Genomic DNA, 11116 nt, shown 5'->3' on the forward strand with positions numbered 1-11116 from the left:
TCTTGTGGTACTCTTGGTATGGGTGGGTCTCTGCCTAAGTTGCTCTTACCCCCATCCCCACCCACCCCAGATGAGGAAATGGGATTGGAAAGGACAGATAACCTGTCCAGGTCACAAAAGAACTGGAAATTGAACCCCTGGAGGGCACAGCACAGTAACTGCTGAAGCCTTCTATTTTAAGCACTCTTGGGTTTTGCAGCTTTGTGACCCTGAACAAGTTAAGTTCTCTGATCTTTCTGCTCTAAAAGGAATATAGTGAAGTTGGTCATAATATTTAAAATGGCACCCACAAAATGCCCAGTACTTGGCCCAAAGCTCAAGTCTATTTACTAAAAACTCAACTAAAATCAGTGTGATTAGGAAGAGGAACTCGGTGAAACATGGTTACTGACAGTGTAGCATTTTAAAAAGAAGAATTTATTTGTTCTGTGTGTGATTGTTTTTGCCTGCATTTATGTATGTGCAAAGTTCAGATCCCCCTGGAACCAGGTTTAGGTATGATTGTGAGCCACCATGTTCATGCTAGGAACTGAACCCAGGTCCTCTGCAAGTACAAGTGCTCTTAACCACTGAGCCGTCAATCCAGCCCCACAGTGTAGCCTTTTAAGTTCAAGGATTTGGAAAAAGTGTTTGATGCAGGAGACATGAAATAATGGGCTGGGTAATGGAATGTGCATGTTTTATACAAGAGCCCAGCTGAGATGATAGAACATGGACACAACATGAAGGGTACATTTTAAGAAGGCCCAGCAATTAGCTGCAGTTCTGTTGACAGACTGTCTATGCATCAGAGAGGACTGACCAATCATGGAAAATGTTGGATAGTAGGAGGAGGATTCTAGGCAGTAAGAATGTCATAAGTGATAATTTCAAGATTAGAACGTGCCCTCTCCACCCAAAAATCCTTGATTTCTTTTTTGCTGGATTGATAATGTAAATAGAAATAAAATTGGAAAAATTTATGGCTCTAGAATTACATCATTTAGGGGAAACAACAGACATTTGATAATATTTTCTCTAGTCAAAGTCATTTTTAAAAATCCCATAACAGAGCTGGAGAAATGGCTCAGTAGTTAAGAGGACAAACTGCTCTTTCAGAGAAGCCTGGGGTTCAATTCCCAGCACCCACATGGTAAGTCACAATCTGCAACTCCCATCTCAGGATCCTACATTGGCACCAGACTGTGTTGTGCACAAACATACAAGGAGGCAAAACACCGGTACACATAAATACAACTTTAAAATTCCTTTAACACCTGGAAATGCAATTGTGGGGGAGCACATATTGGGGATCCTAGGCTACATCCTCAGCAGTGGGACAGCAAGGTTGCTCAGTAGGTAAAGGTGTTTGCCACCAAGCCTGATGGCCTGAGTTTGATCCCCAGAACCCACATGATGAAAGGAGAGAACAACTGACTCCCTCAAGTTGACTTCTGGCCCCCTACAGGTCCCCACATGACTCAACACCCTCCCTCCCTCCTCTTCCTTCCTCCTTCCCTCCACCTCCCTCTCTTAAATGTAATAAGAGCTCTTCAGCAATGCAAAAAATAAAATCCCACTACAATTTACTGCATCCCATTATTTCATAAAAGGAAAGCCATTTTAGCATAAATGAACCATTTAGGAATAAGAATACATTTTCTGTGAACAATTAGCATCTCACTATTTGGGATCCTATCCATTTATGGAGATTTGTGGGATATTTGTCCTCATGCATTTTGATTTGCTATCATGTGCTGTGTGTGCAGGTGTGTGTCATGTGCACATGGAAGTTAGAGTCTGACAGTCTGTTCCTCTGTGGGCTCCAGGATTAAACTCATAATGTCAGGCTTGAACAGCAAGCACCTGTTACTCTGCTGAGCCATATCTCTGCCACTGCGTTGTTGGTGTGTTTTAACAAAATGTGCTCTAATAAAATGAAAGTGGCTCAAGAGAAAGTTTTATGCCTTCTCCCAAATCTAGCAGGGAGAAATGAACTTAGGATCTACCAGACAACTTTGCATAGGAATAAAGATGTACAGAGTTATTACTCATCTTAAGAATTGTATTCTTTGCCAGGCATGGTAGCTCACACTACAGAGGCGGATCTCTTTGAGTTCGAGGCCAGCCTGGTGTACAAAGTGAGTTCCGGGACAAACAGGGCTACACAGAGCCCTGTCTCGAAACCCACCCCCCACCCCCAAAAATTTTATTCTTCAGATGTAATACATATACATCTGCTATATTTTCAAAGATAGCTTCGTTAGAGTAGAATAGGTTACTAATGTTTATTGTACTTACATGGTGGTAGTTTTTGCATGCTTGAGTCTGTCAAAATGCAGTGAATTTTATACTAAAACTGATTAACTGATGTAGATTTTCGAATTATCAGCAATGGCACAAAATGGCTAGCTTATACAAGAAGCAGTTCTTTTTAGGCTTTTCAAAATGGAATATATTTCTTACAGTTATTGTAATTGGTTCTTTTTGCAATGCTGTTTCTTTTTTCGTGATAATTAAAGAAATTCTTGTGCTTTCTTACAAGCTTCCACCCAAGCTTACGATCTTTCCTGCAGTACATACTTTATATTGCTGAATCTTTACAATTTGGTATTGAGACCTCTTTGAAGGGCAGCATTGAGCCGAGAATATTTTTTCAAGATGTTGGCAGGAACTGCATTCGAGGTGATTCAGGACGACGCTATGCCCTCGAACTTCTGGATGTATTTGGAGAAAGTGCAGTGCTTGATTTGGGTTCTGGGCAGTGCGGAGGCGGGGGGGGGGGGGGGGGGGGGGGGATTAGCAGGTGTCTAGGATGCAGGATGCAAAGCCAAAGAACCAGGAGGCTGGTGTCTGGCGCCAGAGATGCAATTCCTCCTTTCTGGCGCACGGTGGCGCGCAGGCTCCTACCGCTCTGCTAGCAGTCTTTAAGGCACCTCTGCTGCCACCTGCAGTCTCAACCAAACCTCGGGTTGGGCCGCGCGAGATGTGAAGGCCCGAGTACCCAATCGGCGGTCAGACTTTCCGGCACTCTGCAGTTTCAGCCAATAGAAGCCGAGAAGAGGCGCGGAGGGGGCAAGCCCCGCGGCTAGCCTGGCCGAGGCGCGAGGCCCTCCTCCTGTCTCTCCGCCTACTCCAACCTCCGCCGCCTCAGCATCCCGAGCGAGCCTTGCGGCCGCCGGAACAGCTCCCGCGGCGGAGCAGGAGCCGGATGGTCAGAGGAGCCCGGCAGTCCCAGCAGCCGCGGAGTCGCCTGGCCCCCAGGTAGGGCGGGCTGCGGTGCCAGGCGGAGGCTTGGGGCTGGGGGCCGAGGGAGCAGGCCCTGGGGAGCGGCCGAAGTGTCGGGACTCCGAGCCCTAAGGGGCGGGGGGTGCAGACATGCAGCATCGGGGGGCGCCGAGAGCGAGCATCTCATCCGGGTGGAGAGCGCGGATGCGCAGGGCCTGAGCGGAAGGCGCACGCCTCATCGGCGGCCTAGGAATGCGGGGGTACCAGGGCTGAGGGGCGGGGCTGCGGCCGAGGGGAGCTGGGGGACCCTGTAGCTCCGGGAAGACAATGAGGCCGACGGGGCGGGTGGTTTGGGGGAGCTGAGCATTGGGGCGCGGAACCGAGGGCATTCGAGGACCAGTGAGTCCCGGGAACGCTTGGTCGTGGGAGAGAAGGGAAGCCCGACTTGACGGGTTTGTAAGGTCAGAGGTAGGCACGGCCAACCTGTGGTCAGCCTATGGCCCCAAAAGGTGGTACATGGAGTGCCCCACAGGCAGGGAGAGGCAGAGGGGTGTGTTCTCTTTTAGTTACAGGTCTCATTTGTTTGGTCTGTAGACTGACTGGCACAGTGGAGAAACCACCTCGAAAAAGGAAAAGCAGGTAAGGCCAATGCCTTCCTCTCTAGCTTCGTGTTTTTCTGTTTGCTTGACTGCCCCTGTCCTGCATAATTACATGGTCAGTAGATGAAGTTTCTTATTTAAGTCTTTTTTAGTGAATGTAACTGCATGGAAGATATTCCTTTTGAGAACTTCAACACACACACATGCACACACCCCTTGAGGTATATGATGCGGGAAACATGGCAAGTTAAGAAGCCTGGCTTTCGACTTTAGTCATAATTTCAACTTCTCATTGAACAGCTGCTGTGTGCCAAGTGTTGTGTATAAATTTTCTGTGTATTAGTTCCTTGAGGCACAGTTTTGCAGAAGAGGGAACTGAACCATAGAGTGGCCAAATACTTTGCCAAGATCACACATCTAATAAATGATAGAACCAGGATTTGAATCCAGGCTGTCTGACTGCAGAGCTTATGCTCTTAACCATTATACTGTAATGCTTCTAATAAATACACAGTTGAAAGTAATTTTTTTCCTGGCTTTTTTAAAAATAAAGTCTAATAAACTTAAATGAGTAATAGGAAAATAGTAGCTAAGGACTTACATAGGCCACAGACAACTGAATTATTCCTTGAACCATGAAAAGAGTGTTTCCACAAATATGTTTTAGTGTGTTTTATGTGTTAAGTACTACAGCACAATTTTATTTAGTTATTTGCAGATTTCCTTTTTTACCTATCTTGGTATTGGAATTGAGAAAGGAAGCTATACAGTAATGAGGATCAGGCCAGTGGCACTGTTGTCCATAATTAATACTTTGGAGGTTGTCTGTTAATATCCAGATATCCTCAACATTAAGTATATACAAATGCCAATGGTTGGAGTAGGCAGTAGCCAAATACCTTTGTTACTTTGTAGGCCTAAATGTCCATTGTCATAGTCACATAGAGCTACTGACCACCCACAGGCTGGATAGCGTAACTGAGGAACTGGATTTTTTTGTAGGTGGGTATGTGTTTTTGTGTATGCAGGTGCATGTGTGTATATTCTTGTAAATGCACATGTATGTGTGTCCATGTGGAGCCCAAAGGTCTGCTTTTGTTGTTCCTCGTGAGTCACATACCTTGTTTCTGGAGGCAGGCTCTCTCACTGGGACCTGGAGCTCACCATTTGGCTAAGCTGGCTATTTAACCAACAAGTCCCTGGATCTATCTGCCTGTGTTTAACCCTGTACTGTCACTTTTTTTCTTAATTTTTGGTCTTTTTGTTTTTCAAGACATGGTTTCTCTTTAACCCTGGCTGTTCTAGAACTCACTCACCCTGTCGACCAGGTTGGCTTTGAATTCAGCTGCCTGTCTGTGCCGCTATACCCAGCCAGTACTGTGAATTTTTAATGTAATTTAAAAATTTTTACATGTATTTTTTCATTTTATATGTATATATGAGTGTGGACATTGCATATGGAGGTCAGAAAATAATTTACAGCAGTCAGTTCTCTTTGTATACCATGTGGGTCCCTGGGAAGAAACTCAGGTCATCTACTTGGCTTCAGGAATCTTTTACCTGCTAAGCATCTTCCTGGCTCTTTATTTTAAATTTACAAGTTCATAATTCACTGAAAAACATTTAAGTATGTCTCAAGAATTCTTGGGTATGTAAATCTATTCTTTCATCTGTAAATTTTAGGAAGTCTAAATATTTACCAAACCTGCTAATTAAAATTTAATGTTCAAATGAGACAAGTATAAAATTAGATTTAAATTAGCACAAAAAAATCTGAATGTGAAATTTCACATTTTTTAATGATTATATGGTAGAATAATAAGATGTATTGGAGTAAATAAAATTTTGCATTTATTTAGTGTGTGTGTGTGCATGCATGCATATATGTGTATGCACAAGTATGGAGATCAGGGAACAGTTTGCAAGAGACAGTTCTTTCATCTTGTAGTTCCCAAGGATTTAACTCAGGTTGTTAGGCATTATGACAAGTGTCTTTATCCACAAATTATGTTGCTGGACCAAATTATGTAATTTTTGCTATTACTAAAAGTATTTTCATAGCAGGCTTAGTTACTGCTTAGCCTATTGCTTCTTTGTAGACTATGCCATAAACTAGGCTTCCTGTGGTCTGAAGTGTGAATCTATTTATTCGCCCGCGCGCGGCCCCCCCCCCCCCCCCCCCCCCCCCCCCGTCCTACCAACAGTAGTGGTAAGTCTACTACATTTATGTGTACATACATAGATACATGTACACATGTACACAAACTTTTATTTTTAACTTTTTCTAATGGTGGTAACTAGAAAATAAAAATATTACGAAGTTGTATTATTTATTTTTTTTTTTGGTTTTTTTTTTTTTTTTCGAGACAGGGTTTCTCTGTGTAGCTTTGCGCCTTTCCTGGAACTCGCTTTGGAGACCAGGCTGGCCTCGAACTCACAGAGATCCGCCTGGCTCTGCCTCCCGAGTGCTGGGATTAAAGGCGTGCGCCACCACCGCCCGGCGTATTATTTATTTTTTATGATAGCCCTAGCTTATTTCTCATTATCCACTGCCAGACTCTTACAATAGCCTCCTAACTGGTTTCCTGGCTTCTAATCTTTAATTTATTCGCTATACTGTGCAAGTTGATTGTGTATTTCTTGTGTAGAAACCTCATGTGTTTCCTCTTTGCTCTTGAACATAATTCAGAGTTTTTAGCTTAAGTGTAGCAGCTGAGGACTGCCTCTTTTTCACTTCTACCTGCTTTTCCAGCCACTGTTAGTGCTGTAGCCATAGAATTCTCTGATGGACCTAATACCTGGTAAGCCAAGATAAGTGAATTGTTGAATGTATCTTCTGTTTGCCATTTCCAGAACTTTTCTTCTCTCCTCTTTAATTTTTGTACATTATTCTTTCTTTCTGGATACTTTCACTCTGTTCTTTTCTTTAAAACTTACTGCATAAAGGGGCTGGAGCAATGGCTCAATGGTTAAGAACACTGACTGCTCTTCTAGAGGTTCTGAGTTCAATTCCCAGCAACCACATGATGGTTCACATCCACCTGTAATGAGATCTGGTGCCCTCTTCTGGCCTGCAGGGGACACATGCAGGCAGAATACTGTATACATAATAAATAAATAAATCTTAATAAAATAAAATAAAAAAATAATCTTTAAAAAAAACATACTGCATACATCACATTCTTGGTGGGGGCTTTGTCCATCCTCTTTTTCTTCCCTATACTGTCCTCTTTAGCTCGCATAATATCCTATACATATATACATGTGATGACTTTGGCTGACTGTGAATCCACCTCTTGTCACATGCATGTGAGCTCATAAACTGTGTGGCTAAGATAATGTACAAGAGTGTTCACTCAGTAAATATTTCCCAATCCATCTCCTGTGTCTGGTACTGCACAGTTCTGTGTATTGTATGAAGATCCTTTCCTGCATATGTTGTCTTCCTTGTCATGCATGAGGTCTTGAGCTAAATCATCAGTACCAGTAGGGGCTGGAGGGGAGTCCTTTCTGAGCCTTGGGGGTAGGAGGAGCAAACTAGAAAATTAGTTCAACGATCTCAGGGTTACAAAGTCCCTGGTATAGTGCTTGGCACAGAAATTTCTAGACACAGTAAATTCCAAGTAAAAAAGAACTTATGAAAACCATGTACCATATTTGTGCACCAGTGCACTTAACCACTGAGTCATCTCTCCAGCCCACCTGTCCTCATTTTTTAATTCTTTCAGAATTTTGAATAATGCACTTTGATCATATTCAGCCCTTCTCACTCTTCCCAGATCCATCCCTCTTTCCCAGACCACCCAACTTTGTGTGTACATACCTATCTGTATTTTCCCCCCAAGTGCAGTTTTTGTTGCCGTATACTCTTAGATATGTGGCCTTCACTGGAGGATGGTCTACCCACCAGAAGCTACAACCTTAGAACTGACTATTGCTCTCACAGCTGCTATCAACTGCCAGTAGCTCTTTAGGCAGGAGTAGGACTTTGTGTCTATCTACCTTTTCAAAGCTGGAATTTTGTCTGGCAGGTCTTGTGCATGCTGTTGTAACTGCTATGAATGCATATGTCAACTGCCTTCCACCCAAGGCAAAAGGGGGTAGCAGGTCCATGGCAAAAGGGGTAGCAGAAAGACAGTAAGAGCCATAGTAATAGATGACTACAAGGAAACTTTTCTGGATACAGCAGGGCAGTTCTCAATTTTTTAAAAGTAATGTTTATTTTTATGTGTATGGGTGTTTGCCTGCATGTATGTATGTGTACACCTGTGGGCCTAGAACCAGAGGAGGTCAGAAGAGTTTGTTGGATCCCCTTGAACTGGAGTTACAGATGGTTATGAGCCACCATATGGGTTCTTGGAATGGAACCTGAGTCCTCTGCAAAAGCAGTAAGTGTTCTTACCCACTGAGTCATCTCTATAGCCTTATCCCACTCCTTTTTAAGACATATATAGCTGAGAGGATTACAAATCAATTAAGTCAAAGAAGATTTTTTTGTTTGTTTGTTTGTTTTTTGGTTTTGTTTTTTGTTTTTTGTTTTTTTTGGTTTTTCGAGACAGGGTTTCTCTGTGTAGCTTTGCGCCTCTCCTGGAACTCACTTAGTAGCCCAGGCTGGCCTCGAACTCACAGAGATCCGCCTGTCTCTGCCTCCCGAGTGCTGGAATTAAAGGCGTGCGCCACCACCGCCCGGCTCAAAGAAGATTTTGAGGGAAAAAAAGATTAAAATCAAACCTACTTTAGCTCTAGTTTGGCTCTGCATTTTCTCGAGTAAAGTGAAGAAATGAGTAAAATTAATACTCCACATCAGTGTTGTCTAACATTAAATATAAATTGCTCAAGAGAAGCACAAACTTTTTTTTTTGACTGTAAGACCTAAGATGGATGGATTTCTCTAGCTGGTTTATATACTAGGATATTGACTATTCATGAAAGGAGGGAAAAGTCAATATATATCAATGTTTCCTTTTTTTTTTTTTAATATATGGCTTTAGGGATTAAGCCTAGGACCTTGTGCATGCTAGGTCAGCACTGTATGACTGAGCTACACTCACAGCTCACCATGAAGTTTTTTCAGCAAGGGTCTTATGTATTCAAGGCTAGTCTCAAACTCATTATATAGCTGAGGGTGATTGTGAACTTCTGATACTATTCTCTTGCTTCCAACTTCCAAATGCTGGGATTACACACAAATATAACCATCCTGGTTTATATTTGTGGTGGCTTGAACTCAAGGCTTCATGCATGCTAGACATATGTCTTAGTTAGGGTTTCTATTGCTGTGAAAAGACATCATTAACACAGCAGCTCTTAAAAAGGAAAACATTTAATTGGGGCTGGCTTACAGTTTAGAGGTTTAGTCCATAATCATCATGACGGGAAACATGGCAGCATTCAGGCAGACATGGTGCTGGAGAAGCTGCTGAGAGTTCTATATCTTAATCCACAGGACAGCAGAAGGAGACTGTACCACACTGGGCATAGCTTGAGCATATGAGACCTCAAAGCCAGGCTCCACACTTCTCCAAGAAGACCATACCTACTCCAAGAAGGCCACACCTTCTAATAGTGCCACTTCCTATGGGCCAGGCATTCAAATACATGAGTCTATGGGGGCCATTCCTATTCAAACCACCACAACATGTATTCTACCACCTGAACTGCGTCCCCAGTCCTCCATAATAAATTTTTAAGGATTATTCCTTAGAGTGTTTCTCAATCTAAGTGGAACAGTCTCCAAAGGCACCTGCTGACCTACTGTTATTAATTTTATAGTTTCATTTACTCATCTTAGTTCATCTTTCTACCTGGTACTACATACAGAATTCATTTTACTTTGTACTGAGAAACAGATAGCTCAGTAAACTAGTGCACTAATAAATGAATGGCTAGTTTTAGGGGTTCCTGTGGGCTGGGGACCTGATGATTGAAAGTCATATGATGATATTGCATCAGACCAAAAGGAGATTCAAATTAGGAAAGTTGATATCTCTGTGGTTTTGGAAAATTATGAAAAGTTCAGTATATCTGTTAGTAATGTTTTGATTTTGAGATGGAGAAGTCTTTTGGGTCCTATTTCGAACAAAGTCCAGTTTATATTGATAGAGTTCACGTCACTGAAATTTAGTCAGTTGTACAGGGTCCTGGGTTAAATCCCCAGCATGATGGATGGATGGATGGATCCCTAGCATGATCTATAGATAGACAGATACATACATACATATAGACATACATACATACATACACACATACAATGATGTCATTTAAAAAATTAGAGTTATTCGTGTGTGTGTGTGTGCACATGCGTGTATTTGTGTATAGCATAGTGTGAATGTGGGGGGTCAGATGAAAACTTGAGGTGGTTGGTTCTTTCCTTCCACCACTTGTGTCTTGATCAAACTCCAGTCATCAGGCTTGGCAGCAAGTCAGCCATTTCACTGGCCCAAAAGATGCCGCTGTTACTTCAACTACTTAGAATGTTCTGAGTTGTTGCTTCTTTTTTTTTTTTTAAAGGTTTATTTTTATTTCTGTGTGCTCGCATACATGCATTCAAATGCAGATTAGCACCCATGTGGACTAGAAGAGGGCATTGGGTCCCCTGGAACAGGCAGTGTAAACTAAGAACTAACTCAGATTTCTGGAAGAGCAATAAGTGCTCTTAACTGTTGAGCCATCTCTCTAGCCTCTGGTATATGTAATTTGTTTAAACAGATTGGAATACTACTGGAATGCTTTCTAATTCTGGGTTCTTCAGATGTAGACATAGTGATATATGGCCATGCTGGGGAAGACACATATTAGTGGGGAAAACACAGTGTGATAACTTTGTTTATATACAAAGGATTTATAGTTAACTCTGCTTACTGGTGGTAAGGGTAGATTCCAGGCTTTTATAGGCCTGAAGGCCAAAAGGCTAATTTTGGTGATAATGTGACTGTTGGAATAATAGAGATGAACCTAGACAAAAGCAATGCTTCTCAACTGTTAATGGTTTGGATCTGAAATGTCCCCCAAAGGCTCATGTGTTGAAGGCTTGGTCCCCAATGCAGCAGTGTTGAAAGGAAGAGGGACTTTGAGGAAGTGATTGGATCATGAGGACTCTGACTTCCTCAATAGATTAATCCATTGGTGGGTTGATAGTCTGATACACTACTAGCAGTTGATAAAAACGTATGGAGGTGTGATATAGTTGAAGTGAATGGATCTTGGGAGTCTTATTTCTTGTCCTTAGCTAACACATCAACTGAAGGAGATTTTTGTTTCTTAAGGAACATTTGGCAGAATCTGGAAGCATTTGGTTGTTAGAGCTTTGG

General features: G+C 42.4%; 1 protein-coding gene across 4 annotated transcripts in view; it reads left to right on the forward strand.

Annotated features, from left to right (window-relative positions):
- Positions 1-3048: 3048 nt before the first annotated feature.
- Positions 3049-11116, forward strand: part of Scai (suppressor of cancer cell invasion) — a 138941-nt gene continuing 130873 nt past the window's right edge. For 2 of the 4 annotated variants that reach the window (XR_008215459.1, XR_008215460.1), the window contains exons 1-2: positions 3049-3243; positions 3802-3846. Coding sequence is in view for 1 of the 4 variants with exons in the window: in XM_052726481.1 (XP_052582441.1) it covers positions 3191-3243; positions 3802-3846 (98 nt within the window). In the remaining 3 variants the exon portion in view is untranslated. Of the gene's footprint in view, positions 3244-3773; positions 3847-11116 lie in introns of all 4 variants that reach the window. The other 2 variants (XM_052726481.1, XM_052726482.1) reach the window with 2 other exon arrangements.

This window comes from Peromyscus californicus, unplaced genomic scaffold (genome assembly GCF_007827085.1).
Source record: "Peromyscus californicus insignis strain IS unplaced genomic scaffold, ASM782708v3 Scaffold_7__1_contigs__length_154581171, whole genome shotgun sequence".
NCBI classification, from domain to species: domain Eukaryota; kingdom Metazoa; phylum Chordata; class Mammalia; order Rodentia; family Cricetidae; genus Peromyscus; species Peromyscus californicus.